The following is a 26633-nucleotide window of genomic DNA, read 5'->3' as shown; positions in this document are numbered from 1 at the left end:
TTTGTACTTAACCAAGACTTCAACCAGCAGCATGGACACAGGTATAGAGTATTGGATGATTCTGAACACCTACAATTTGTGGTTTGGAACATAAGCTGTCATAAAAAGTGAATACTTGTGATAGCAGTTTAGCTACTTTGTATTCAAGTTCCTTCAGCACTTATAAAAATAAACCATGTGGACTACTAGATGGATGTATTTGATAGATTATTGTGTCATGTGCCACTATTTTTGATGTCTGTTTTGACACTTCATTCTCTGATTGTACTTTATCTTACTACTAGCAAAAAGTGTCTAAGGTTGGTATTTCCTTTTCACCCCTACCTTTTCAGTTCTCAACGTGATGAAAACCAATACATGTATATTGTATATCATCACAATAGTATTTTAAGCTTCTGTGACAGGTCTTCATTTTAACTCCTGATTGACAGTTCTGCAATGACACAAAACATTCAGAATATTGCTAGTGAACTGTGATGTAAAAGAAAAATTGCAAGTAATGCAACGAAATATATATATACATTTTACCTTTAAGTCATTTAATATCCTCTGACTTCTATGATGAGTGTTTCTCTGACTGCTCTTATTTTAAAACAAGGAAATTTCATGTTTAAAGAGTCTAAGAATGATACTGAAGATTACTTGTAATCTGTAGAATTGCAACTAGTGAAGCCTACTCCATTCTTCCTGAGACCCACTTCTTACTCCAATCTGTATATACAAAAGCAGGAATCGACTAAGGTGTTTCTAGTTGTCAGTGTTGCCATCTATGAGGCTTGTGTTCTGTGAGAGAGAGAAAAGATGTGTGCTTCTGCATGATTTCTCTTCCACTGGCTTCATCCAGTGAGCCAATTTACAAGGCTATTGGTCAACAGTAGACAACTCAGAATTTGAGGAAACTTGACTCGTGAGCCATATCAGTATGGGGTTGTGCTTTTTTTATAAAGACTGTTTAAAAGATCAAATGTGAATTTTGTGTTCTTTACTTCCATCATAATTGTTAAATATTACTTGTGATAAATGTTGAGGTTTATGTTTTATTTTTTTTCTCTCTGTAGTGTTCTTTGAAAGTGTGAAATCAGAACTCAGGAATGGATCCTCAGAGTACTCTGATATTTCTGATTCAGAAGAATCTGAGCCTGATTGCACTACACAGGTATAGCTAGAAGAAGTCACAAAAATTAACAAAGCAATTAAGTATACTTTGCGAACTTCAAATTTATTTGGGCAATAACAAAATATTTAATTCTTGTTCAAGACACTATTTCAAACTCTACCCTTCTGTCTCATTCTTCATTTTTTCTAGTACTGAGGAAAATGGCAAGATGTGCCTTTTGAGCCAAATATTATGATCTTGTTTACCATTAATGTGGGGTGGCAAAGGATGACCCTGCTCTGGAATGTGCAAAGGCTGAGAAAATTTAGATAATAATTGCTTTGTTCATTTCTTCCATAATAAATGTAACTTTCATCATTAGAATTACAAGTGTCTACCACACTCATTTTAGAGAATAGTTAAATGAAAACAATCCTATAAACCTTCAATTTTTAAATAACCTTAACTGGCTAAACCCTAATGAGGTGATTTAGACTGCTCATAAATGGAGATCTTCCATTTGAATGCCTACACTGTAGTGATTTCTTTACAAGTATACTAAATATTTTTGTTTACAAGCATGTAGCCACCTTTGGATCACACTCATTGAGTAAAATGTTTTGTATCAGTGCAACTGTTTTCTTATTTTTACTATATCCTGCTTCCTAATTTCTAATAATATTTAACATAATAATTTTTGTTTGCTTTTTTTTTTGTAATGATATATCCAAAATGAAGCATCTCAGTAGCTCCTGTAAATCCTTTTTATGTTTTTATATTGTAGAGAAGATCTTAGCAAAACAAGACAACTTTTTTTTTTTTTTTAATTAACATTGAACTGTAGTTACAATGTAGTTGCTGATTTATGTCACTTTACAAGTGTCAAGGATTAACAAGATGCTCTTAGGAATGTAGCTATTGTTTAAAAACATCCCTTGGTGATCTGTTGCACTGACTTAGTCATTCCAGTTATGTTTTGATGGCGGGGTAGTGGTAGCAGTCTTGAAGAATTATGATTCCTCCACGTTTTGATCTTCCACTCTGAAGCCTTTTATTGAGTATTATGTATAGTCTTTGGCTTGAAAAAAAGTGTTATTCTCTGTACATGTTGTAAATAATTAGTCTGTGTTACTGTTAAGATTGTATCTGTTGTAGCTCTTGCTTGACTTAAAGGTACGTTGAGATGCATATTGCTGCTCCACCTTTGAGAAGGTTCTGCTCATACAAGATGTAATCTCACCAGGAGTTGAAAAGCCCTTCTATTCATGAAATGAGGCTTTGCCACTGTAAGAGTGGCAACAGCTGCTGTATCTCTGTTCAAGGTGTGATCTGGATTTACTTGAGAGTTTCTGCCACTCATAGAGATGCTGCTGATGGAAGTTACCTTGCAACTGTGAGAACAGGAATGAGAAACTGTTACCTGGGACAGCATGTGTCTCATTATAAGTAATAAGCATCACTCTGGGCAGCTCCTTGGAACCATAGTTCCATAATTTTTTCCTCTACTTCAAATATAGAAGATAAAGAGTAGTCAATAGTCTCTTTAAAGAAATTTGTGCAATGCAATGATTTGTGCATGGCATAATATGTGTAGTGTTTTCTGGAAGAAATTAGATTTGGAGATGCTTGCTTTATTACTGGGGCATGTAATCCCTCACTATTGCAATACTTGTATATATAACATCTCAGTTACTCTATTCAAGTTAATTGCATTCTGATTTATGCACACACACATATATATAAATGTGTATATATATATAAAGATGGACCCAGAAGCTTTAGATTTTTTATTTAGCATAAATTAAAGTAGCATCTCTATTTTAGGAGGCATGACGACCTTTCAATGTGCTGTTTGCTCTTGTTCCAGCAGAAGGATTCCTCCACAGAGGAGTCAGAAAGCTCAGGTGATGAAGAGAAACAGGAAGTAACATCAAATTTCAAAGAGGAATCTAAGGTCACAAGAGACCTTTGTCAAACTACTCAGAAGCCATCCAGAAATGAAACTCCCAATAAAAAGTAAGAATATTTTCTGTGTTCATTTATAAATTACTGTTAGACCTTTTCGTTCAAATATTTATGGTTCCTCTTTATATGAATGCAAAAATCATTCCTTCGGAGAAATATAGGATTCTGTTTTTTACTGCTTAATACTTGTGTATTTTTCTAGGGAATGTCCTACCTCGACAAGTACAGAAGAAGAAGCTATTCAGGGCATGCTTTCTATGGCAGGATTGCACTATACCACATGTTTACCAGGTCATACTCAAAGCACAGACTGCACAGATAAAAGAACCTCTCTTCAGGAACACAGAAGCTATCCCAGAAGTAGGCATAAAGACAGACAGCCATCTCAGAGTCACAAAGCAATGGAATGTGGTAGGTACCTGAATTAATTATGCTGCTGCTCTCTGCTGTTGAACAGACTGCTCAGAAGAAGAATTTAAATGTTTAAGGTCTGTAGTCAAGCTTTTAAGTAAACCAGACATCTTTTTAAAAGGCGGGCTTTTTTTGGTTTAGTTTTGGTTTTGCTATAAAACGTAAGTATACTTCATAAAACAGTGACAAACTTAGCTTGAGAGGTCATCAAAATGCATCTACTGAATATTGCCATTTAAAGTTTCATGGCATTCTTACAAGAGTGAGGAAGTTATGGCTAGACCCAAAGTGTAATCTCCTTCAAAAAGGATTGACAGCATCTACATATTTGCAACTTGCATAGCATGTGTATTACTTAGATATCAACAGGAATCTGCTTGATGGCTTTCATGTATTTTGGAAAGCACATTTGGCTTTACTCATGAAATTCTGCTATGAATGCAGTGCATTAAAGGAGAATCTAATCTTGAAGAGGAGAATTCAGAAGTAACTTTTTTGTCAGAGGCATTTTGATGTCTCTGTGCCTGTGGAAAACAGGCATCTGTTAAATGAATTTTGGGAATGACAGACAACAGAACATTAACACTGATTCCCTCAAAGGAATCAAATTCAGGTTTTGGAACAGAGAGGAAAAAGTAATTATGTGTGAAAATTCTTTGCATAAGAAGGAAATGGAAGAGGATTATACCTTGGCTCATGTGAAACAAATAGAAACCCACCAGCAAATAGGGTGCTAGGTGAAAGTACTAATAATACATTCGTTTTTTGTTTAAGTAGAAAACAGAAAAGCCTGATGTGATGTCATGGACAATGTTCTGGTACCTTAAGCTGTAGGTCCTTAAAAACCTACCAATCAAGTAAATAAAAACAGAAAATAAATGAACAAACAAAACCCGAACAAACAAAAAACAACCAGCCAAACAACAATAACAAAAAACAGCAACCACCAAAACACACAGACATACACAGTGTGTTACTGTCTTTATACCTTTATTAAAAATGTAATATCTAGGTTACTATCATTGTGGTAGGTTTACTTAGGCCAGCAGCTAAGCACCCACACAGCTGCTTGTTCCCTCCCCCTGCCCTGTGGGATTGGGGAGAGAGCAGGAAAAACAGAAGTGGGAAAACTCCCGGGGAGAAATAAGGACAGTTTAGTAAGTGAAAGAAAGAGAAAAAGAAACAAGTGGTGCAAAGGCAATCACTCACCACCTCCCACAAGCAGACTGATGCCCAGCCAGTCTCTGAGAAACAGATTTGAAGACAGCCTTTGCTCCTGCTCTCTCCTCTACCTCAGTTTTTATTGCCAAGCATGATGTGATATGGCAGAGAATATCCCTTTGACCAGTTCAGGTCAGCTGTCCTGGCTTCGTCCTCTTCTAGTCTCTTGCTTACTCCTAGCCTACTCACAGTAGGAAGGCAAGAGTGCTAAAAAGAGAAAGCTGTGACCCTGTCCAAGCACTGCTCAGCAATAGCCAAGAGTTTGGTGTGCTGTCAATGTAGTTTTAGCCACTAATCTAAAATGTAGCACACTGTAGTTTGTTATGGGGAAAAAAGTCCAGCTAACATAGTATATATCACCAGTATGTATCACTGGTGAAGGAGATGAAACTACATAACTCTTAGTGTAGCAATATTTAGCAAAATCTTTCCGTGTCAGAGTATTAACCTCTAAATTCGAATTGAATTGATGTTTTGGAATACCCTCAATTTTAGAAGCTAACTGTATAGCATATGTTGTCAACGTGGACACTTCTAGTATAGGCCTGTTGGCTTAGATCTTGTTCCATATGGTGTGAGTGAATAGCCCATCAGTGCTTAGAAAGAAAACACTGCCTGTAAAGGAAAGACAGTCTTGGTCTTTGTACAAGCTACCGATGAGACAAGGCCATGGTAGAAAACTGAACAGTGTAGTATAGCAAAGAAAGTAGAATGTCCTCAGCATCACTGCTTTCAAATTTGAATGATTGTGTTTGTCTGACTGTCTTACAGAGGTATATAAATCTTTAATTAGTTCTATTTATATTGTGAAATTGTTTTCCCAATTTAGTGTGTAGAACCAAACAGATTTGACAGCTTTTACTTGCTATCTAGGAAAAATTTTCCATTATATTTTTCTTTCTTTCTTGTCTTAATTTTAGAGTTATTCAAATGTATAATTGATTTTGTACTCCCAATTACTGATTTCAAAGTTTAAGCTTGTTGAAATTCTATTTAGGTAGGTCCGTGAAGGAAGAAGAAAGACAATTGGGAACTTCAGCATGGGCTAGACACCTGAATGAAGCCTCGAGGATTACCCCTCAGGTAAAGCAATATTTTAAGCGTTTTGAGCATATTTTTGTAGGAAAAAGAGGTTGCAAAGTTGTAGGCACAGAAAGTAAGTATGATGGGATAGGTCTTTACATACTGCAGAGCTGATAATAGATGTTTGTTGTGCTCATAACTGAAGATTGTATTTCTGTCATGGTCTTTTTTCTTTTTTTTTTTCCTCTCAAACTTTCTTCCGTTATGGTGGCTAGTATAAAGATGCTTAGTATAGTATCTTGAAAAAATAAATAGATTACAAAATCTGAATTTGCATGCAGTCTAACTGGGGAAGAACTATATTGTTTACTTGTTATTCTCAGCTGGAGCATCAGAACAAGTGGAACTTGTCAGTAGCGTTAACAGTAAATAAATAAATTAATAATAATTTGAAAAATGCCTAGGAAATTGATACTACCAAACTGATAAAAACCTAAAAGCCAGCAGGTAGGAATATTTTTGCTTGCTGATGTCCGGGTGGAATCCAGCAACGAATGTATAAATGAAAGGTTGCTTGTCCTACTCTCTAAAATTGTTGGTTTTTTTTTTTTTGGTAAGTGTCTCTGTTTCTAAAGCTGTATATTCTGGAAGTATTAAGAACAAATCAAGTTACAAAATAACAGTGCTGTTTAATAACTGTATTTTAACTGCATGCTTTATAGGTTTTTTTAAGAACATCTAACTACTTAACAATCTTTACAGTTGGTGATTCCCTATTTAGTGTTTGTTGTCCCATCAGCTGGATATTGAAAAGAAATAAACGAGTTACTTGTTTAAGTAGTCAATGGTTATGGTATGGCTTGCTGTACTGGCCAGTTTAATTGACAGCAATTGCATTTGTTTTGATTACTGCAAACTAAAATCAGAAAGTAGAAAAATTGAGCACACTGGTATGTGTAATTAATCTATAGCATTGTCCTTAAGTGAATATGAAAAAGCTTGCACAGAGATATTATACTGTACTTATATTGTATATCTTATTTTTAAGAGGAATCTGTCCTAGAGGAAATGATGGAATCATAAAGTGGTTGGACACTGGTGACACTGGTGGAGTTGCATCTTCTTTTTCAAAGATATAGTAGTGGGATTGGAAAAGCTGTAGTGAATTTGAATCCAGAAGCTATTAACTTCCACTTTTTTCTTTTCATTCCCCCCCTCCTTTCCACATCAGGATACGAATAAAACACAAAAATATATCAAGAAAGAGGGTGCATCAGAGGCTAATCATAAAGTTCAGGAAAACCGAAGTATAGTCCACAACAATGGCCTGAGTTTTCAGCATGGCAAGTATGCACGAGACTCCAATCTAATTCAAGGAGAATGCCGGCTGAGTGATGGCAGCCTTAGCCCTGACAGGCCATATGGTGAAACGTCCTTGTCTATACCACTTCACCCAACAAAGAGGCCAGCATCAAATCCACCCCCTATCAGTAACCAGGCGACAAAAGGTAATGTTTCTCTCTGCTGTCCTCTTGCTAGGGAAAGGGGGGTGGGAGGTGGTGGGACAACAAGCACCTGAGAAAAGAACCCTGTAAACATCAAAAAGAGCTCTTAGATGCAGAAACTGCAAAGCGGACAGGCTTAGACCTTGAGGAAAAATAGAAAATTGGGAATCCTTTGGATTGTTAAATATTGGCTTAGAATGTGCGGAGGAGGGGAAAAAAGAGATCTGACTGACTGCTTGGCTAATAGAACCTGTCATTGTTAGCACTGCATCTCTGCAGGTTTGTCTGTCGTGCATTCATTATATTAACAGGGAACAGAACAAAGAGAACCACAGCTATACTCTGAAACACTGGCCTGAATCAGATTTATTTGTCTAAGTGAAGGTTTAAAAACTGTGACATTAAAAAAAACAAACAACAAACACAACAAAAAACAAACAAACAAAAAGAAAACTGATGACCATTCTGTTTAGTTTTTAGTTTCTAGTTTATTTTGCATATTTTACTCAAGGGAATCATTTACTTGACTAGAATTCAGGAAGCTCGGCTTAAGTTCTCCCCTACCATACCCACTGCCCTTCCTTAGACTAGAAATATTTGGAAATAGTACAATAGCATTATTTATGATAATGCTAGCAGGAGTATAGGGAAAGGAACTCCTGCTGTTCTTAGAATTCTGATTCCTGTTTGCTTGCTCCAAAACAGACAGATGAGGAGCATTTTTTGGAAAGTGATTTAGGTGAAGTCTTTGCCTGCTTCAGCTCTAAGTTCTTTTCTTTGTTCTATGGTAATAAAAATTTGTTCTGAAATTCCCAGTTGAAGTACTTGATTTATTTTTTCAGGCAAACGTCCAAAGAAAGGAATGGCAACTGCTAAACAGCGCCTTGGGAAGATCTTGAAGCTGAACCGGAATGGCCACGCACGCTTTTTTGTTTAATGTAGCTGCTACTTCTACTACTGCTGTCTTTCCTACACAGACCAGTATTGAGGTCGACAGAGCCTGGAGCTGCTGTTTTTCCTCTGCTTGAAGCAGACTTGCATGTACCGTATAAAACACTGCCTGATGAACAACAAAAACAAAAAAAAAAAAACAAAACCCACAACCCAATGCTGCATTTTCACTGTGCCACACCTGCTCAGCAATAACCATATGGGAATGGGGAAATCTTCGGAGAGACATGGACTGTGAGAATTAGTCTCTCATCAGGGCTTGAATATCATTTGTTGCTGGTAGTTTCTGACCTAATTCATGAGGGGAAGATGATGAAGGTGGTTTATCAATAATTTATTTCTGATAGATTTTGACAACTTTTGAATTCATTTTAAAAAACTATTTATTTGGAAGACTTTTTTGTGGGATTATTAATTTAGATTTAAGAATGTGAAAGTTTTTTATTGTTTTGATAATGTATGTTTGGTGCAGTGGAGAGCCACATTAATGGTGATTATTATTCTGGACTCCTAAATTTGATATTCAGGTTATAGTCTTAAATAGGGATGAGATGCATTATTAATTATTTTTAAATTAAGGCTTCTGGAATCTTATTTTTTTTTTCCTGCTCTTTATAAGCTATTGGCTGGGCTTCTGTTGATTTGCAAGGTGCATATTCTCTGCCAGCTTGGTTATTTTTTGACCTCTCCTCTTTTATACAGATTTATTTATTTGATGGACTAGAGGAGACTCTCCTAAAGACAGAAGATTCTTCTTATGTCAGTCCAGTAGCTAACTTGCTTTAAGCCGCACCCCTTTCCTCCAAATTGGAGTGCATACTTTTCCTCCTGATGTGATGTTTGATTTATCTCTGATGATTTTCTTCTGCAAAAAGGCTGCATTTGTACAGGTTATTCAGAAGTTGGTACAAGGGAGGGAAACGATACGTCTTCTTGGAGGAGCAGGGAGCTCAGTCAAGTTACATGTTTTTCCACAACGCTTACTCAGTAATAACTCATAAGATACATTGTGGTCTTAAGATTTGGCATATTATTTAATGTAGCATGAAAGAAGCATTAAAATTATTATTGTACTTCAGACATTTCAGTGAAGATCAGGAAGGCAAGAGAATCTGTGTTGCTTTCAAAGCTGGGCATGACAGCCAATTAAAAGTCTTAACTGGTGCGCATATAAGCGTTAAGTAGCTTACTGGTATCGGAATGATCATTTGTGTCAAGCTTCCTTCAGAGCTGATAGCAAATGCTGATTCTGAATTATTGTAAATAATTTTGGTTTTAAATTTGTATTTTTCTGTAATATAAAATTAAATATTTAACTTTTAAGGGTTGGGGATGAAGGCAGAAAGGGGAATACTTGATTCTGGAAAAAGGGCATTTTGCAGGGTCCAGCCAAAATGAAAACATTAATGTGCTAGCGACAACGATTTTTTGTTGTTGTTGTTTATTTGTTTTGTTTTGTTTTGAGTGATTTCCTAAGAGTAAAATACTCAGGCATAGTTATCCAATTTTTTGAACTGATTTAGATTTCCATAACCAGTTTTTCCTTCCTCCATATTCTATACTGAAATAGTTTTCTCATGTTGTAATTTAAAAACAGATTATCTTGGACTTTCCAGAATATTTGTGCAGAGTTATTTTCATATAGACTAGATTATAAATGCCTTTAAAAATTTATGGAAATGGTTCTGATGTCAGGTGGTTTTGATTGTTGCAGGGTCAAAACTTTTCAGCACTATGTTATCCTGTTTCTAAATTGAGAAACATCAAAACATAATGCAACTGCAAATAAATCGGGTAGTTTTCATGGCCTAACTTCCTCTGGAGCTTCAAAATTATAATTTAAGTGGTTTTTTTTTTGTTTGTTTGTTTGTTTTGCAGCCCCTCTTTAACTTTATATTGACTTGACTTTATATGCATGTGTGTGTGTCTGTGTGCGTGAGTGATTATGAATCATATGAATGATTTTTTTAAACCTTTTTTTGTTTGCTAGCTATGATTTCACAAAAGTAGATATTTCTTCCACCCCCATCCCCTGGAAGAAGAACACCACTGGCTGCATTCAGGCTGTTTTCAGTCTTTTTTTTTAATTACTATTTTTTATTAATGCAAGCTATTAACCTTGTTTAGACTATTGGGAATGGACATAACAAAAGATTGCTACAAATCAGAAGATAAGCTAAGAGGTACTCTCTGGTGCTGAAAGTGACAATAAGTACTTGCTGTTCTCAGGTGCTATGTTTTCCAGATGGAAATAGTCAAAAGAGAATATTTTAGCTATCTTCTAACATGTTCCCATCAAGGTAATAAATCAAAGAAATAAACTATGTTGTCAATGCTAGTTAAAATTATATACCATATAAATATACCCTGTGCTTAAGCTTGAGCAAATAGATTACTGCCCACCAAGCTTTGAAATCTGTTTTAGCTTTAGCATATTGAACCAAACTGCTTCCTTCTTGCTGGCTGTATAATTTTTAAGAACAAAAATTTCCAGTTTAGGACAGCAAGCAGATTCAGAATAGGAGGAATGAGCCATCTCTCCTTGAAGGCAGATTTCAGAGAACACTAATTGGAAATAGAAGTATGCCAGAATAGAATCTGGAGTAAGGAATTTTGAAGTATGGAATAAGTGTTCTTGTATATGTGACAGGTTTATACAAAGTTTATTTTCTGACCATCCGTATTATTTATCTGTATCTTACTGTTGGAACACAGACATGGCTGGACCCATATATATTATTTCTTCTTGTTTTTATCCTTTCTTTATTCTATTTTCTACTTTTTTTTTTTTTCCAAAGTGGCTCTCCGCTGTTGTTGCTGTTGTGAGTTTATGTAATAGTCTCTTCGCAGGCTGTCAACAGGCAGAGGTTCATTCCCATTTTCTTCAGATATCCATGCTTCCAGCAGATGTTAACTCTGATGTTCCACCACAGAACAAGCAATTTAAAAGAAATTGCCATTATGAGCGATATTAAAAAAAAAAAAAAAAAAAAAAAGGAAAAAAAAAGTCTAGTCTCCTGGTAGCTTATGAAGAGGATGTGGTAACCTCACTTGTTTTGTGTACTTGTTTGTAGGGGTATTTTTGTGTTCTAGGTGAAAACACTACTGCACCAATCTTTTTGTAGATGGACTGAACCTTGTGTTGTAGTAGTGGAGGGAAAAAGCCCTATTTTTTTTCTTGCTGTATCACTTGGGATGGGAGAGATGGGGGAGTGGGGAGCACTGACGTGAAAACTCAGAGAATTAAGCCTGGTATGGTAACTCGTTTTGAAGGAGGATCTTTTTTGAAAAGTCAGTGAACTTGGATTTGACATAAAAATGTACTTTTATTTTATTTTTTTGTTGATAGACCATACAATAGGAAACGAAATATTGTAATGGTTTTCCCATTCTCTTAAGTTCTCACGTTCCTACAACTAGGAAAAACAAAAACAGAAAACAGAAACAAAAAAAACAGAAACAAAACAACCAAAACATGAAAATGGAAAGACCACCTAGAAACTATATCAATGACTCTTCCAGCAACTTTCCCTTTTCTCCCTCTAGACTTGCTAATAAACCCTGGCTACAAGGTAGCCTTTAATGACCTCTGAGGTAGATTACCTATGCAACCTATAATGCTCTACATGAATCCATTTTAAAGACAATTTTGAAAGGGTTAGATGTTAAGAGTTACAATTATTGCTTTCTGATCACATGGGGAATTTTGGGGGGGTTTTGAAGGTTTTTTTTTTTGTTGTTGTTTTTGGTGGTTGAAGTGCTTGTGTTACTTTTCATAGCAAAATAAGAGAGCACAGTGTCATGATTGCCTTTTAGAAGCTTCAGCTTTCCCTAGGCTTTGCTATATGGCATCAGCTGCCTTCATCCTCATGGCCATGAAGTTGCAAATGTTGAAACTTTTTTTCAGGGTTTCAGAGTTAGGGCTGGCCTGAAGTCTGCTAACTGCTTCTTTTGGCGATTGTGGAGACTAAGCAGAGCTGAAGCTAGAATGACCTGGTACTACAAGCCTATAACTACTGCCCTATTTAGGCTCCACGTGCCCACCTATCCCTTCACACTCCCACCACCAAGTCTAGCGTCTTTTCAGAGTCTCATTCATGTAATACTTCCAGACCATTAAAAGCTGGGACTGAGTGAGCCTAGAGCTAACTCTCTTTCTCAGAAGAAATATAAATGGAACCCAGGGCCTTACTATTTGTGGTTAAACAAGATTAGAAGCTGTGACATCCATTTTTTTCCAAAAACAACCCACGGTAAAAAAAAACACCCTAGTTAGCCCTCTTTGTGGGAGCACGAGAGTGATAAGTCATGCAGCGGATGGGAAATACAAGTAGCACTGATAAGGAGATGCGCCTTCTTCATAGGCTGCATTTCTGTTTGGAAAAAAGGACTTTTTCTACTTTTAATATAAATTAAGCCATAAGAGTTTCATGCTGTGGGAAGGGAATGAAAGGGATCACTTTAAGAGATTATATTGATATGTATTGTCACTTCTGCTGGGAAATGTCTATTGCTGCCAATACTTTGGCAAATCTTTTTTTTTAAAAAAAACAAACATGAAATTTGAGGGAAAAAAAAGGGGGGGGCTAGTTCTTGGCTATATTTACTAGTTTTGTAGTAATGTTTTGCTGGCCCGTTTGTCTTTTCCTCTCCTTTTTCTACTCTGATAGTCTAATTTCTGTCTTTCCTTCTAATGTCTCTGAAAATATTAGCTTGTCTGCTCAGTAGGGGTCGGTGTATGTGTGTCTTCCTTTTTACAGAAACGCACTACTGTGTTAAGTATTTGGCTGGGAAATGGGATGCTGCAGCTTTAAGAGCATTTTTTTCAATTCATAACAGTATTTCCCATCCTCTTTTGCCTGCAGGCAGGGAAAGTGTATGTACAGTATTTATTTTGTTTTGATTTTACTTTAAATTTGTAAGTTTCTATAAGTAGTTCACATTGATTATTCTAGGGGAGGACAAGTGGCTTTGTTTAAATTTGTATTTGATATTCATAGTTTCCACTTTCTGTACTTTAAAATACTGAAATTAAAAAATTGTATTGCTTATGTTTTGATTTTAGCACTCTAAAGTGTTTAATTTCTTCAATCTTCTCATTCACTTCAGTGTAAATACAGAAAACTGTACAGAATGTGCTTTTCTAGGCCCCGTGTCTGTGCTCTTTACTCACGGCATTTTTAAGAAGACATTTTCTGGAGAAATGTGAGAAGGAATATTCTCATACTGTTCTTTATTTTTCAAAGTGCAAATCTTGTTTCAATCCAAGTATATTATATGGCAGCCAATTGCAATTTGTGAAGATGTGTATATTCTTTCTGAGTCTTAATATAAAAGGGAGGTGGAAGTGTTCTGTGGTCTGTCATATTAGCAAATCAAGAAAAATAGAGGTGTAAACTCTAAGCAGGGTGTCAAAAAAAAAAAAAAAGATATTTCCATGTTCTTCTTGCTCTTGGTTTTTGTTCAGGTTTGCCTCAAGCTACTGATGACTCATTTCTGAATATCTTTTTTCTTCAAGTGGTGTGCTGTTTCTGCAAGAAGCGATTTCTCTTGCACACTTCCACATAGTTTGTCATATTCACGGATGGCTTCCCTGCTCATTTCTCCCTCCACATGTCATCTTCTGTTATACAGTTGTCAGTGCTTCCTGTTTTGACTCCATATGGCATAACAGTGTTTGCATGTGGGTACCCTACCTGGGGTAATTTAAACATTACTGTGTTGCAGTCACTGCATTACATTTTCTTCCCTTGCAAATAGTGCTTTGTGCTACTGAACAATTTCAGTGTCGTGTATGGACAGATGCTTAGATTCCAGTGATGGTCATTTTATGAGAGCCTTACATAAATGGTGCAGCAGTGGGCTTGGAAGAATCAGATGGCAAAAAGCGTTTGAGCATCCTCTGCAGCTGTGCAAGTGTACTACTTAGGCTGGCTTTTAGTTTGCAGAGAATTTATGGTTGACTGCAATGACTAGGAGATCTGTTCATGGACCAGGACTCTGTTTCACCACATGCTTTACAAAGAATAAGAACACTGTCCTCAAACCATGTCCAGCTTCAGTTTATGGTTTTAAAATAGTTTTGTAAAAAAAAAATAGCACAGAACTAAGTCTTGTAAATTTTGAGGACAGAAACTTCTGTGCTGTTTTAATAACAGATTTCATTTGTGTGGAGTAAGAAATCATGGGGAAAAATCATGATTTAAGTACAGAGGATAAAGATCAAATATTTATATGTCCAGAAATTAGTTTCTTCTGTATTTTGACACACCTTTTACATTTTTGGAATTAATGTGTTAAAATTCATTTAAAATTTGGTTAGCCAAAGATTTGCCAAAGATCTGAAAGAGCTGTTTATCAGAGCAACCACGTATTTTTAAGTGATCACTGTGATTGGTCAAGGGCAATGCTGCAACCTGGGCATTTCCATCAGACACTCATCTGGATTTGTCACACTGGACCCACTGCTCATACCTGTTTTGGTGTTAAAATAAAATGGTAGACTTGAGAGTGTCTCAGTGGGACACAAAAGATTCATACCCATATAAAAATCTATGTAAGCACATTTACTCTTTGTCTTTTTGCTCTTGCCAGCTATACTCCAGAGCTTTTCTCTATATGACCACTGTTTGGTGCGTAATAGGTAGGATAACACATGGGGAAAATATATGAAATATCATAAAAGTGCTGCTTTAAATGCTACTGGATAGCCTTCAGCATCTGGAGTCCTATTTCTATTAAAAGTGAGAGTTTCTGGTTTGTTTTTTTTGGTTTCCTGTTTGGGGAGGATGGGTCCTTAACCTGGATTGTTATTCCCTAATGGACAGATGGGCAGAAGGCTACCAAATATGAGAAAAAAATTGCATTTCAAAAGAATTAAAAGTCAGGGAACGGGCAAGATACTTTTCTTGGTATCTGAAGTGAATGACTGAAGTGTGCTTTTTTTTTCTTCCTTTTTTTTTTTTTTTTTTTTTTCAAATCAAGTGTTCTATGGAATTTAAGGTAAAGTCATGGTGGTGTTGTCCCTCCTCCCCCCGTAAAGTGCCTATGAAGTTGGTTTTGTGTACATTTAGTGCAGGTCAACGCTTTCTCTAGAGGGCTTTCCATCACCTGCTTAAGTTGTAAAGCTATTGTGGCGTTGGCCAATTAGATAACACAGCCAGCCAAACCTTTTCTTGTGTGTTTTGTTTAGCTATAACTTTGAATTGATGATGGAAACCTGAGTAGTAGAATGAATATGGTGAAGTCAATCATGCCAAGTCTTTGTTTCTGTAGGAACTTTTTTTTTTTTTCTTTGTGTAGAAGTGTTTCTCCTGGGAGCCGATGAAATTATGCTTTTACTGCTGGTAAGTAATGTCAACTGTCTTGAGCCAAAAGTTAATGAAGACTGAAACTGTAAAAACAGAATGTTATTATTCATTCTGAAATGACCAGGAGTTTTAAAGACCTTTGTTTCTACAGCAGCCAACGACTAAAATATTCAATTGCAGAAGTCTCTGGTGGTCAAGATGGTGAATAGTTTCATTGCCGGAGCTTGTAGTATTCCACCTAACAGCAGGTTCATAGAACAGTTTGCTTTGTCTAGACTAAGTCTGATTTCTCTGAAGCCAGTTATATTTAGTCTTTAGAATAAGTACTGCAAACTTTTAAAGAATTGTGTTTGGCTTAATAGATCTATTTATCTGTGCTGTTTCTGCTGTATTTGCTTTGGTCTTGGAAAAATTATTCCTTGGAGCATATTGAGTCAACTAAAAGAACAGTATACAAAGAGTTTGCTTGTTTGTGGTGCTTTGCTTGAAAGTTTTTTATCATAAGAGATGTTTTATTTGCTTCATTCAATAAATGTGAGTAAAATTCCCACCCATACGCAGATAATACACATGTGAAGAAACATTTGCCCATGAACCAGACGCTTTGGTGGTAAGTCATAAAGATGCAAGTCAGCTTTTTGTTCTGGTGGACCTGAAAGCCAACAGAACTCCAGTAACTGCTACCCTGGTCTCCTAGAACAGGATCTGTGCTGTGGAAATGTGGTTTAACTGGGTAGCTTTTTCATACTAGTACTAATTTGAAAGGTGTGCTTCATTCTCAAGTTGTTAATTTTTAGTTAGAGAGTTTTTGCTTTTTTACAAAGGACCTTGGAATAGTTAGGTTACAGGTCTGGTCCAGTAAGGATTGTCCCATGCTTGACCTGTGCCTGTAGAAATTGTTTTAAATTCCATCGCGTGACAGTTGCTGACCAGAGGGCTTTCTATATGGTTAAATCACTTCTCCTTAAGAGGCAACTCACTACTGTGTTCATACAGACCTGTACCAATGAGGATGAAGGGCATTCACTGAGCACATTTACCATATAAACTGTGCTGTAAGTGATGTGAGAAGGAACTAGGTGGTTTGGGTAAGGTTAACATTGAAGGGAACCTCTCTGCTTCCAATGTCCATATTCAGCCCAGGTCCACTGGGGGTGGTGGTGGTGGAAATCCGTGAGCTGTGCAGTGGGCTACTGCAAAATGAGTTGGTCAGGTTCCAAAGACTGGTGGACAGCTGTGCCTGCCATAAAATTAAGTGCCACAAGTGATGCTAAATTGCCAGTCTTAGGAGGGAGACCAAGCATTAAATGGGACACGGCATCTGAATAATCTCTTCCTCGCTGGGCTGTTCCAGCAGCTCAGAGAAGAGGGGTTAGTGAGGTGCTTTGGGGAAAATACAAAAACATTGTATGTATCTCTTCTCTGGCTAGATAAAAATTTAGGTGTTGGTTCTGTTAAACCATTTTCTTCAATATTAAGTGAATTTCACTTCAAGGAGGAGTTCAATTTGTTAAGAAACCAGAAAGATTTCATGTTATACATCCCACAGTTACCCTATGAGAAAGGTTTGTAAGGGGAAGTGATAGGTATTAGACCAACATATTTGGAGAGTGGGAAATAAATGTGATGTTCAGTGCACATAGCTCAGAGTTAAGATGCTTCCTCTCCACACAAACCTTGCTGTGCTTATGTCCTCACCACTCAGGGCCACTGCTATGAACTGGTAGCTTATAAATGGTCTTCAGTAATGTTGTCATTAATAGCTTTCATATTTTAAGCTACATTTTTAATGGCACTTACTATAGTAAACGAGGAGAAAAATGATGTAGCTTGGATAGATTGAATGCATGATGTCTGAAATGCCTGGGAGAAAATGCAGAAATAAGGCAGAATTTCCTGTGGATAATGTGTTTAGTAAATTAAAGCAAATAGGAAACAAACAAACAAACTTTGAAGGGAGGACTCTTCACGAGATTACAAAACTAAGGAAGTCAGAAATCCTTTAAGCAAGCCACAGAATCCATTTTTCTTATATTTCTTATTCTACTTGAACTGTGTTCAGTCATGGCAGGTACAATTATAGTGTGTCTGTGTATTTTCTTGTCCCGTATTTTCTGTTTCCTCCAGTTTCAAGGGATTTTAAACAATACAGAAGGATATTGGTTGGTTACTGTTACCAAACTCCGATAATATTAACATTTATACCACAGCTATGATAAAAGGATTGTCTTCACAGGTCCTTCTATTATTTATTTCACATTTAATTTGTAGCAAAATAGCTCTGTCAATACTCTTAAAATATTTTCTGTCTTCCACTTGGTTGGGACATTCAGGGATTTCTAAAATACAGGGTTTTTTTTTGCCCTGATGCTAACTCACATTGTATCTTACAGTTCGATTTTTAATCTTACAGCCTGAAGAAAAACCTGGATATCGTTCTGTGCCGGACTGTTGTGATTCACTGCAAAGAGCTCTAAAAACTGGGAACAATACAAAAAGAAATCTCTGATTTGTAGAACATTCTCTGGAGCCTGCACCTTCATTAATCAGCAGAGGCACTAAAGCACAGGTTACACTGTAACTTGAGATCTTGAAGATACTCTTGACTACACAGATCAAATTGTATATCGTGGTAGAAATCAGAAGGGAAACCATACCTATAAAATGTGGTAATTTTTGCTTAATTAGCTACAGGAATGCTAGGTTTTTATCGTGGTATACATGAAATAGACAAACGCACTTGCAGTAGTTGTTTCACTTGCACAGAGGAGTTGCACTGAACAGGCTTGATACCTAAAATATCTGGTCAGACTGCCAGGTGATAGAAATGGCTGCAAGTAATAAGGCAAAAATAGGGTTGACTTAAAGCTAGAAGTACAGGGTTTTATTTTTCTAGGGAAGTATCTGCTTAGATTTGCATGCTTTGCTTCGATTCTACCCTTGATTTTTAATCGGTCCAGCTGCTGAACCTGCTGTGCGTGGTGTAGGCTGCTACATCCTAACCTTTGTTTTGCCGATGTGACTGAAGGCCTCTGGGGTGTACTGGGGAGGGGGGCCTGGCAAGGCTCGGGGCAAGTGGCCGGTCAGCAGAGGACCATGTGCCCTTCAGGAGGCTGAAGAAGCCCTGCAGATATCACCGAGGCACCTGAGGAAGGCAGAAGGGATTTTTCCTGTTTCAGCGGGTTGGCTGGCTTCTGCAGGGCTGCTCTTTTTGCCTGTTTCCTCTTGTTTTCAAGAGGAACGTGGCCAAGTGGTGAAGTGCAGAGCGTGGAAGCGATGGTACTCCCGGGAGATAGATGGGCACCACTGCTTTCCCTGGTGCTGGGGTGCTGGGAGAGGGGCAGTAGTGGGGCCAAGAGGAAGGCTGCCGTCCCCAGGCACTGCCCGCTGGGACTGCTCCCTGAAGGGTGAGGGCTCCTCTGAGCCTCCCTGGGTCAGGGGCATCCCTGTCCCTTGCACAGAGGTCACCTTTGGAGAGGTTAAGCACGTTTCTGTCGTTAACAGGACAGAAAATAATATAGGACTATCCAAGCAGGTAACGTGGGGTGGTGTGGACTCTCCTATGAATGTAACCCCTAGGGGTCAGCTTGAGTTCGAGCATTTTGAAGTAGTATTTAAATCTGCAACAAATCAGTCTTTCACTTGCACCACTGGCGTAATATGAAGCAAACTTCTCCATTTTACCATTTTCAAAAAATCCCAGTGTGGTCACTTTGCTATATTCCATACCTGCATTGCTACGCTGAGTAAAATGGATTGGAAAATAGCCTTGTCCAATGTTCCCGTCACCTAATAACATAGCAGCTTGCCAGGTTATCGCTGCAGCACTGGATTATCAGCGTTTCAGTCACTGCTGTAACAGGACGGAAGGAGGCTGAGCAGACATGTTTCCTTTTCTACAAAAACATCTCAACCAAAGGCTCAGGGAGATGAACAACTTCATGTTGCATTTGAACTAATCTGTGTTTCCTGCTTCTCTTGATTATGTGGTATTGTTGAGATAATTACTGAGGATCTCTGGATCTCTTTGCTCAAATTTCTTTATCAGCTGCCGTGAAGTCTGGGCTGTAATAGATCTAGATGCTGGCTGGCTTTGCAAAGGATCTGAACTGGAGGATTTTTAGTCATTTTTGGTCCTTTTCACTGATGCATTATGTTCAGTCTTGTATTCCATTGAAAAAAAGCTTCATGCAAGTTAAAAAGCAAAAATCTGAAAAAAATAATAAATTGATAATTTCTGTAGATTTTTAGTTCTTGTAGCTGACACCTACAAAATCTTACTGGGTGTTTTAGGGAGCTGTATCAATAGATATTTTTTTCCACTGATTTTTTTGTTGTTGTTGTTGGCTTGGCTTTGCAACGTTTCTGCATTAAAGTACCATAGTCCTTCTCACTGATACAGTTCTCATATGTAACCTAAGACATCTCTGCTCTTCCATATCTCTGTTTTTCAAATTCTTCAAATCTTTGAGGGCATTTGAGAGTGCAACTATTGCTGTTTCCTGCAGTGCTTTTTTTCTTGTCTCTTCATAAGGTCTTGAAATCTTAAAGCATGTAACATCTTATATCATTAACAAAGCAGTGCAAACCCAAAGATTGCCATCTCTGTGAAAAGCTGATTAAACCTGAGCAGCCAAAGGGCTTTCAAACCAGCACCATCAAGATGATCGTCGATAACGTCAATAGCTGGGAAATTAAAAATAAAAAGGCATAAGAGTAAATTTTAGGAAAGAATCTGTTCTCTCTTGGAGATGATATGGCAAGGGGATTTAAAGAAGATTATTTCTGACATAGGACCTGCATTGCTAACAGCACAAAATGCGTCTTACAGGTATGCAAAACAAACAAGTATGTGTGTGTGCTTTTGTAGGTGTTTGCAACTCATTTAATCCACACTTTTCCCAGAAGCAGGAGTTGGTTGCTGAGACAAATGCTGTATACCCAAGAATGCAGCCTGACACAGGGCCAGGCTGTGCCTCTGATCTCTGCTGTAATCCACTTCTCTTTCTGCGTGATGGTGCCTGAGCAAAATGGTTTTTGGAAGCCCATGGTCTGCACTTCTTGCTCTGAGTAAGAGACAGTGGTTATGTATGAGCAGCAAAGGAAAGAAGGAAGTGATGCTGAGGATAGTGGAAAAAGCATGTTCTCTGATGTTGCATAGACCAGCTATTGTACAATTCCATGCTGAGGCATCAGAAGGATATCCTGGACAAAACATTTCTAAAATGAGCCTTTCTAATGCAAGATGTTAGGTTTAGTAGTCCTGACAGGGCATTTTGGCTATGTACTGAAAATGGGCAGCATTACAAAGGCCTGCATTAGCCCACACTCAAGAAAGTGTCTGATGCCCTGTTCTGGCAAAGGTGGTTTTCAAAGTACCTCAGCTCAATGTTTGGCAGCAAGACTGAGCAGAGACAGATCTGCCACCAACTTTTTGTTTCTGCTACCCGGATAGCAGCATGTGTGTGAAGAAACTAAATCCATGTTACAGAGAGGTTAGAAGTGTCTCTGCAAAGCCATAATGCCATATACAAATGACCGGCTAGAGAGGAGTGGAGACAATTGCTAGTGGACCATCTTTCCAAAAACTGTTGTCATGTTCTTTCTCACCTTTTTTCATTTATGTGTTACTGCTTGCTCTTTGTAATGCAATCTTTTCAAGACAGCAGCTCTTGGATGCTAGGTGCTTGTGTGGTGCCTATCAAACTGATACAGTTAAAGCCTTGAGCTTTAGTTATAATTAATTATAATTAGTTATATATAAATATAATTAGTTATAATTTAGCTTTCTGTAAGAGTTTTGTCTATGTTATTTGAGTAGAGTAGAGTTTGACGTTTTGCCCCAATGTCAAAAAATTATATGGATAACTCTTCTCCCTCTTTCCCTCTTCCTGGCCTGTAGACTCTGCATGGAGAAGGCTGTCTTCAGCAGGCATAAACAGTTAGGAAGGATGTATTTTTTGGGTGTGGGTCGTATAGAAGAGTGGAGTCTTCTGTTCTTCCCTTGAACTGCACACAAAATCATTTCTTCTGCTAAGAAGAAAATGTGCAGTAGATATGTTAAGTGAAACTCAAGGTTTTTATTGAAAAATCAAAGCAAGGAGAGAAGATGTGTGGCTATTTAGCTACATCTGCAAACAGTGAGGAATGAAAGCCTTTACTTCACTCACAGCATATATGTTTTATTTTCTGTTTCAATTTTAAAATGTGTTTATTGAGTATAGAAGAAAAGAGGAGAAACATATCCAAAAGCTGCATTTTTAATTTTGAGCTCGAAACGCAGGAGAGGTTAATGCGAAACTAATGACCACCAGGAGGAGCTCACGATACAGCTTGCAGTGTTAAATCCCTGCCCTAAACTTGTAAGAATTTCGAGAAAGAAACTTGATGTCCCAGCCCGGTGTGGGCAGCCATCCCCTTAAGGCTGTGCATGCTGGCATTTGACACAAAACTGCACGAACTGAACCGCATCTGCACAAGGCAAAGCGACCCGACGCGGCGGGCAGGTGGGACAATTTGCCACGGGCAGATTTTGGGGGTGAGAGAACGGGGTGGTCCATTATGCTGCGAGCAGCCTCGTCTGTATGGGGAGTCACAGCCGCAAACCCTGCGTCTGAAACCTCTATTTTCCCTTCATAAAAACTGGGAGCTGGGGTGGAATAAAGGCCAGCTGGCAGCCAGAAGGGGGGAGCGTTCACATGGTGCCGTGCTTTTTAACGTTTTCCTAAAGCTCTTTATGGGCCAGTCAGTAACTGTGCTCCGCTGGGTGATGTGAATGCTCTCAGCTGTCCCAGGACTGCAGAACAAATTTGTAAGTAAAAGACCAGCAGCTTTGTTGTGGAAGAGGTGGCTGATTTCCGAGAGCACAGACCCTCACCTTGCAGCTGCGAAGTTGCCTCTGTCCAGGACAAAGCAGGACAGAGGCCCCAACACTGAAACTCCCGAGGAAATTATTTTTACAACTTTCTGCAAAACGTCATGATGAATTGAGAAGAACCCACTGTCTGTCACATCTGTTCTGCTCTGCATCTATTTTTGTACTTGCTGAAAAATCCAGTATTTTACATTGCCTCGAGGCTAACCAGTTCCCATCTCACTGAGGCAAGAGACCAACGTCTGTAACCCAGTGACTGTGGGCACCTTTCTTCTTGCTAAAATAAATTAATACTGAGCAGACAGAGTCCTTTTATCATGGCCGGGTTCTTATCAGACCATCTCCTTTTATATTCCTTCCTTCCCCAGCCATTGTGGAAACAGACATCCTGCCCAAGGCATCAAAACCCACAATCTGCTGCCTCTTCTATGGAGCCTCTGGATTTGTGCCAGTAGCCCCTTGAGATGGTCCCAGATGTGGCTGCCTTTTTCTGTGCTGCCATGAAAATATCCGGTAAAAACAAAGGGCTGCACTCACCACACTTACCGCTTTGGAGGCCAGCACTTCCTCTGCTGTCAGGGCTGTACAGTGGGAGATGTTAGTCATGATGTACCCCAGGGTAACCACGGCTGGAGTGGCAGGGTCGCAGTCAAAGGGGATGTTCCTGCAATAGAAAAGAGCCCATCCTTTCATTGCACCTCTCAGCTGTTCCTTGGGTTTACCTCCAGTTCCCATGAAGCCAGGAGATGTGCATGGGGTGCAGATTCCTTGCACCTACGTCCAGTGTGAAAAAGAGTTTGGGTTTTGTTGCTTCTTTTCACTAGAGAAAAGACTCCAAATGGTTTTATTTTTATTTCAAATTGACTTGGACTTAAGGCATTGGCTCTCTTGCTGTTTGTAAAACCAACATGTCCTGACTGACTTTTCTGGGAGAAGTTTGCTGGAGAGAGAAACGAAGTGAAAATACCAACTCAGATACAGACTTGTGGCTTGGGTTTGTGGCGGTTTCAAGATGCTTTGGTAGGTTTGGTAATTTTTGGTAACGATATTGGAAGCACACCATTATAGGCTGTTACTGCAAGCAATTGAAGATGCCTGAGAGGAGTCATGGGGATGAAGCAAATATACCTTGCTGTCTGGTTTCCTTGTGTCTTCATCCTGTGACCTTTTCCTTTTTTCTTTTAGCTTAGGCCTTCAGTGCTGCTTCCCTTCCTTGATACCTGCTGCCTAATTGCTGGACTTCCTGGTGCCCGAGTGCACTTGTCTTCTCAGCCTTCCTAAGCATTCGCTCATGCAATAATACATTTGGAAGGGTTTTTTTGCCAGTTCATCAGTTTTTAGGCATTAAGGGAGGACAGGTGAGAATCCAATGTGATTTCATGCGTGAAGCTGTACTTAAATGCTTAAAAGCTTTACTTCAGTGTCACAGCAAAGAAAAACTTCAAGTGCAGCTCCACTGGGATCCACCTTGCAATCTGTCTGCCCCTAAAATGAGGAGAATGAAGAAAAGTGAAGAATTGTTAGCCTTGAAAGTACTCCATTGCTCTTTTAAATTAGGTGAAACCTCTGGTCTGCAACTTATTTTCCTGACAGAAATTAATTTGAGGACATTGATGATGCGCTTGTCCCTTGGATTTCCAGTGTCTCCTGGCATGGCATTTGTACAGAGCCTGAGAGGAACGCAGCTCGTCAGCACTGCAGGTAATTAGGCGGCACATGTGGCACATCTCCTCACCGCACAGGTCCTTCCTGAGGTCCAGCTCACCTCTCTCCTCAAGGCCACGCAGTAGGTTTGCGTCATGTCAGGGATGCATGGACGTGTTCGATATGGCCTTTGTGTTTTTTTCCAGAAATTAAGGAGTGCATCTCTGTGGCGTCTGTTCTGTTAAATATTGGCTTTCTATTAGAGGTGTTAGAGGGGAGGAACCTCCCTGCAAAAATCATCCCGTGGGTATTTGCAGGGCAGTTCTGTGGCCTGAGCATTCCTTCAGCTTTTTTCCCCCCCCTCTGTTTTAGGTAAATTGGGACAGGGGTGCCTTCTGAATCATCTCTTTGTACGAGGCAGGCGCATTGCTTTAACAAGGTATGAGGGCTGGTACCTGGTCCTTTGTATGCAAGACTGATAAAGCAGAGTACCTTGGTCATTGGTGACCTGAGATCCATTTTAAATGGTGTCTGCTTTCTCGTTATTACTTTTCAGAAATGTCCTAACCTTGCAGACTGACAACGGGCTTTCCTTAACAGAACACGCGGTGTCAGCACCAACCAGAAACACATCGCCCTCTGTAAGCAGGTGTCCTGAAATAAAAGGCCAGAGGGTGGCTTGTAAAGAGTCAGTGAATGCCAGCCCAAAGCATGATGAAATCTTTCATAGCAGAGGAAAACACAAGGATTAAATATGACGGTTCCCCAAAAATGGTGGTAATACCTGAACAGCTGTGCAACGAAGAAGTATGTAAGCATATTCAAGCTTTTTGCAAGCACTGTGGTACACAAAACCTGTCTGTAACAATTCCATGTGGCAGGGGCTTGAACTTTTTCATGTCAGAAGGAAGATTGTGCCTAGCCTGATGTTTTGAGTAACGCTGTAAAATGCTGTTAGGTAGCCCCCTGTACCTACTGTGTGAGCCTACAGCATGTCTTCTACAGAGGCTTCTTGATTTGGAGTCATTTGCTGCTGAAGATGCCCCAGATCTGTCTGGTAGCTATCAGCTCTCACTAGTACGGCACTGGTGTGAAGTGTTGGGTCTTGATCTCTAAGCCTGGACCTGTGTAGCTGTAAATGAGTGTGGATACCAACTGGTGCCAATCCTTGAGATGAATAAAGGAAAATGGGGTAGGTCACAGAGATTTTTCTGTATAAAGGAAGAAAATGTCATGCTGATAATTTTGGCATGGACCATCAGGTGCACTGTGCATGCAGAGCTGCCAGTTATGCTGAGTTTCTCTTTGTGCTCTTGTTTTGAAGACATTAGTACTAAAGGCAAGCATCAGTCTGACAACTCTGAAAATTGAAATCTCTTTATACCCTATGAAGGAAAGCAAACCAACCACAATCTGGCTTCTTTGAGGCTTCTCCTGTTTAAGCCCAGTGTGGGAGCTGTACTCTGGCAGGCATGAGGGGTGTGTAACCCACTGCCTGCTTATTCCTGAGTACTTCTGCTGAGACTTTTGGTGAGAAACTCAAGCACATGGCTGGTTTTGCTCCGTCTTTATTACACTTTTACTCCCCAAACCACAGTCCAGGAGAGACGTGCTGTTATTGCTCGGTGCCATGAAGTAACACGGTGCTGCAGACAACAAAAGAAGCTGACTGCAGAGCGGGGACCTCTGCATCTCCGGGTCCCCAGCTTGGCAACCTGGTCAATGGCTCTGGTTGTTTCAGTTCTAGGAAACAGGCTGATGCTATTGACCCTGAACTATTATTTGCCTACTGTAATACAGGGAAATGAGGGCTAGATGTGAGGATTTGCGGCTTGCTGCCTTTCCCCGCTCTCCTTCCCTGGAAGAGTTTTGCAAGAACAACTCAGCACTGGCCGGACACCCATCCCCATGGCTGGCAGCAACATCCCCGCTCCCGGGGGCCCTACCCTGCAATACTCCACGCTGTCATCTGCAGGCCTTGTGGATGGGAACTACATACCTGGAGCTCCTGACACAGTGGCTATGGAGGAACACCAGCTGTCCTTGTGGGAGGCAGGGTACCCTGCCTCTTCTTTCTGAACGTGCTTTATGGAAGAGCAGCAAGGGCTGGGTGCACGTTGCGTGTCCCCACAGCCACGCGAGGCATGGCACATCGGTCTGGGGCTGGCTGAAACGCGTTGTGTGATGCATCTGGAATGGAAATCTTTTCCCAGCTCTTCATGCCAGGCTCTTCTGGACACCAGGAAAGGAGTGGGCAGCTGTTTGGCAGCCTTGGCCTGCTGACCATCGCCTCCCCCTTTTGTGCCCCAGCGCCCCTCTGGGGCTCATGAGCACAGATGGGCCGGGCCAGCTGTAAGCGGGGCCAGGTGCAGGATGGCCGGTGTCACCGCTGCTGGAAAGCAAGAGGCCTTGGTGGCCTAGATGTCTGGTTCTGACCAGGTCCGAGGAGCATTCCTGACACCTGAGTAAATCATCCTGGCTCAGCACGCCTTAACCCCAAGCTTTGGCAAGCGCAGAATTGTGCTTGCCACACAAACTGTGTCTAGAGGCCTCGCATCCCTCAAAACCCATCCTTGCATAGCAGGGGAGGCCCACGGGGCTCACCAGCACTGTGACAGGGCTTGGCCCCGGCT

The 26633-nt window shown here is 39.5% G+C and overlaps 1 protein-coding gene across 2 annotated transcripts in view; it reads left to right on the top strand.

Moving 5' to 3' along the window:
- The window catches only part of KDM7A (lysine demethylase 7A), a 65540-nt gene extending 49598 nt beyond the window's left edge, over nucleotides 1–15942 (top strand). Inside the window, exons 15-20 of one of the 2 annotated variants that reach the window (XM_040560820.1) lie at nucleotides 1059–1156; nucleotides 2964–3112; nucleotides 3264–3472; nucleotides 5691–5776; nucleotides 6948–7224; nucleotides 8064–15942. In XM_040560820.1, coding sequence (XP_040416754.1) covers nucleotides 1059–1156; nucleotides 2964–3112; nucleotides 3264–3472; nucleotides 5691–5776; nucleotides 6948–7224; nucleotides 8064–8158 — 914 coding nt within the window. In that variant the 3' untranslated portion in view covers nucleotides 8159–15942. The remainder of the gene's footprint in view (nucleotides 1–1058; nucleotides 1157–2963; nucleotides 3113–3263; nucleotides 3473–5690; nucleotides 5777–6947; nucleotides 7225–8063) is intronic. The other variant, XM_040560829.1, reaches the window with a different exon arrangement.
- Nucleotides 15943–26633: the final 10691 nt, after the last annotated feature.

Source organism: Cygnus olor, chromosome 1, assembly GCF_009769625.2.
Source record: "Cygnus olor isolate bCygOlo1 chromosome 1, bCygOlo1.pri.v2, whole genome shotgun sequence".
Lineage (NCBI taxonomy): Eukaryota > Metazoa > Chordata > Aves > Anseriformes > Anatidae > Cygnus > Cygnus olor.
The sequence above is the reverse complement of the archived record's forward strand: the minus strand, read 5'-3'. Positions and strand labels throughout refer to the sequence as shown.